Genomic DNA, 3,086 nt, shown 5'->3' with positions numbered 1-3,086 from the left:
CTGTGTGCATTAGTGACATACTTCAGGCAGTAGGACACTGAGGTGTGAGATGAGAGTAACTGTGGCTGTGATGGTCAAGTTTATGAGCCACCTTAGCTGGACCATGATTCTGAGTGGTTTGGCAGTTATGTGATGATGTCATTTGACAGTTATGTGATGATGTCATTTGGCGGTTATGTGATGTCATTTGGCGGTTATGTGATGATGTCATTTGGTGGTTATGTGATGATGTCATCTCACGGTTATGTGATGATGCCATTGGGTGGTTATGTGATGATGTTATTTTGCGGTTATGTGATGATGTCATTTCACAGTTATGTGATGATGTCATTTAGCAGTTATGTGATGATGTCATTTGGCGGTTTTGTGATGATGTCATCTCACAGTTATATGATGATGCCATTGGGTGGTTATGTGATGATGTCATTTCACAGCTATGTGATGATGTCATTTGGCAGTTGTGTGATGATGTGGTCGTCCTGTGTTGTGTGATCTGTTGTGGTCATCCTCCATTTTCCCATAATGACCTACTCTTTGGGACTTCACCACGTCCATAAATGCAGAAGGGGGTATAAAGTGCCAGGCCCTATAAATGACAGGGACCTTGACGGTTGGTCAACCCATCCCCTGGAACCGACCCCTGACACCTCTCTCTCTCTCTCTCTCTCTACGTCTCCTTCCCCCCACACAGTTGAGGGCATTGTGGGGCTGGAGCAAGTGAGCAGCCTTGGGGATGGTCCGCCAGGTGGCCGCCCCCGCCGCGGAATGTTCCGGACAGTGGGTCAGCTCTACAAGGAATCCCTGAGCCGCCTGATGGCCACCCTCAGCAACACGAACCCCAGCTTTGTCCGCTGCATCGTTCCCAACCACGAGAAGCGGGTGAGTGGTCCCGCCGCAGGCGAGGGGTGGGCCCCTGGCAGGGAGTGCGGGCCCGCAGACCTGCTGGACCCACCCTTGTAACTGGGAGCGGTTTGCTTCCCTCCCAGGGTCCCCAGCTGGGAAAATCCCTTCACTCATTTGGCTTAGATCCCTCTGTTCCCCCGTCATCTGTCCAGGGGAGTCCGGTCCCTGACTGTCCCTGTGCTCGGTTTCGGCCCTTACCCACTTCGCTTCCCTGCTGCTCTTGTGTTGAAACAAACAAATACTGCTGTGAGGTTGATTCCAACTCATAGCAACCCTATGAGACAGAGTACAGCCATCCCACAGAGTTGCTGAGGCTGAAACTCTTTACAGAAGTAGACAGCCACTTGGTTCTCCCGTGCAGTGGCTGGTGGGTTCGAACCACTTGACCGCTCCCCTTCTGAAACGCCAGCCTTTGCAGACCTGTGAAGCACGCTTCTGCCCTGACGCGTGTGGGCTCACCACTGGTCGGAGGAGACTTGGTGGCAGCTGGTTTCTTCCCCTCGTTTATTGTCCGTTCCGCCCACTGGGCTTGCTCACAGCCGTCTCCCAGAACCTGGAACCGTGCCTGGCACATAATAGATGCTCAGTAAACAGCAGGTTGAGCTGTAGGCAGTCACCAGGCTTCAGCCATTTTTGACCTACGTAAACGGCCGTTCCAGTGGCTTCCCCCGACGGCTGTGGTTGTGTGCGTGGCACCCCGCTGTGGCCGCCACAGAGTCTGCATGCCCCTGCCCCGCTCCACAGGCCGGGAAGCTGGAGCCCCGGCTGGTGTTGGACCAGCTCCGATGCAACGGCGTCCTGGAGGGCATTCGGATCTGTCGGCAGGGCTTCCCCAACCGAATCCTTTTCCAGGAATTCCGGCAGCGGTGAGCGGCCCCTGGGGCCCGGTGGGGCAGCGAAGCTACATCCAGGTTGGGAGACTGCGCACGTTAACCCTTTCATGACATGTGGGACATAGAGTGCCCACCTACATTTTCCGCCTCTGGGGTTGAGTGGAAAGCTGGTGTCCCACTTTTAGTGTGTGCTGCCATCTGGTGGAGGCCACTATAACTGCGTGAATCTGAAGAAACAGGCTTCACCCCGCCAAACCCAGCACCAGAGACCCCTTGGGACATATATATCCCACTAATCATATCAAAATCTATATTGTTTCAAAACAAACCTCAGTATCTGCATGCTTAACAGATGCAGGTAGTTTGACGTGGGGCGCTCGGCTCATGGCCCAGCGTAAGATTTTGTTACTGCTCTTGTTGTGGTTGTTAGAGATGTTTGTCACCCCGAGCCCAGTGCCCAGGTAGGGCACGTGTTCAGTGGCTGTTACAACTCCTTGCCCACCCCCCACTCACCCAGGTATGAGATCCTGACCCCCAACGCCATCCCCAAGGGCTTCATGGACGGGAAGCAGGCCTGTGAGAAGATGGTGAGTGTAGGGTGGGTGCACACCGGGCAGGGCCCAGGGGACGGAGGAAGGGACTTGGGCCTGCTGCCTGTGGTTGCTGCTTTCTCATCACCCCTTCCCCACCCCCACAGATCCAGGCCCTGGAACTCGACCCCAACCTCTACCGCGTGGGGCAGAGCAAGATCTTCTTCCGCGCTGGGGTCCTGGCCCAGCTGGAGGAGGAGCGAGACTTGAAGGTCACAGACATCATCGTGTCCTTCCAGGCAGCTGCGCGGGGCCACCTGGCCCGCAGGTGTGCTCTCTCCCTGAGTCCCACCAGCTGCCACTGGGGCCGGGAGGGGTTGACCAGATGGTTTCAGGAGCTGGAGCAGGGAGGGGTTGACCAGATGCCTGTAGAAGCTGGAGGGAGAAGGTTGACCAGATGGCTCCAAGCGCCAGGGCTTCTGAGATGGTAGAAGGGTTGAAAAATGAGTTGATGGAGCTACCAGCGTGTCAGCTTCTTGGTTTGGAAGATCCCTGTGTGCCGGGCCTTGGGCTGGGCAATTGTGGGAACACAGAGAGAAGCTAGACCCACCATAGGGGCCAGCCACCCGGGGTCACGGGGATGCAGATTTTCAGTGCTGAAGTGGGGAAGTCCCAGGGAATCCAGGACCAGTCAGTCCCCCTGCCTGGCTGATCCGTCAAGGCGTTCCCAGTCTGGAGGGGGAGGCGTGCGTGGACAGCCACGGTCGTAACTGGGTGAGATGTGCTGCCAGGAGGGCCTGCTGGAGAACCAGGTGGACGG

General features: G+C 56.2%; 1 protein-coding gene across 1 annotated transcript in view; it reads left to right on the top strand.

Annotated features, from left to right (window-relative positions):
- MYH14 (myosin heavy chain 14) overlaps nt 1-3,086 on the top strand; it is a 99,706-nt gene that overhangs the window by 55,067 nt on the left and 41,553 nt on the right. Inside the window, exons 18-21 of the mRNA XM_042783246.1 lie at nt 692-879; nt 1,648-1,769; nt 2,254-2,323; nt 2,434-2,594. Coding sequence (XP_042639180.1) covers nt 692-879; nt 1,648-1,769; nt 2,254-2,323; nt 2,434-2,594 — 541 coding nt within the window. The remainder of the gene's footprint in view (nt 1-691; nt 880-1,647; nt 1,770-2,253; nt 2,324-2,433; nt 2,595-3,086) is intronic.

This window comes from Orycteropus afer, unplaced genomic scaffold (assembly GCF_000298275.1).
Source record: "Orycteropus afer afer isolate SDZICR_OR568_19922 unplaced genomic scaffold, OryAfe1.0 scaffold00766, whole genome shotgun sequence".
Lineage (NCBI taxonomy): Eukaryota > Metazoa > Chordata > Mammalia > Tubulidentata > Orycteropodidae > Orycteropus > Orycteropus afer.
Note: the sequence above shows the minus strand (reverse complement) of the source record. Positions and strands in the feature narration are given on the sequence as shown.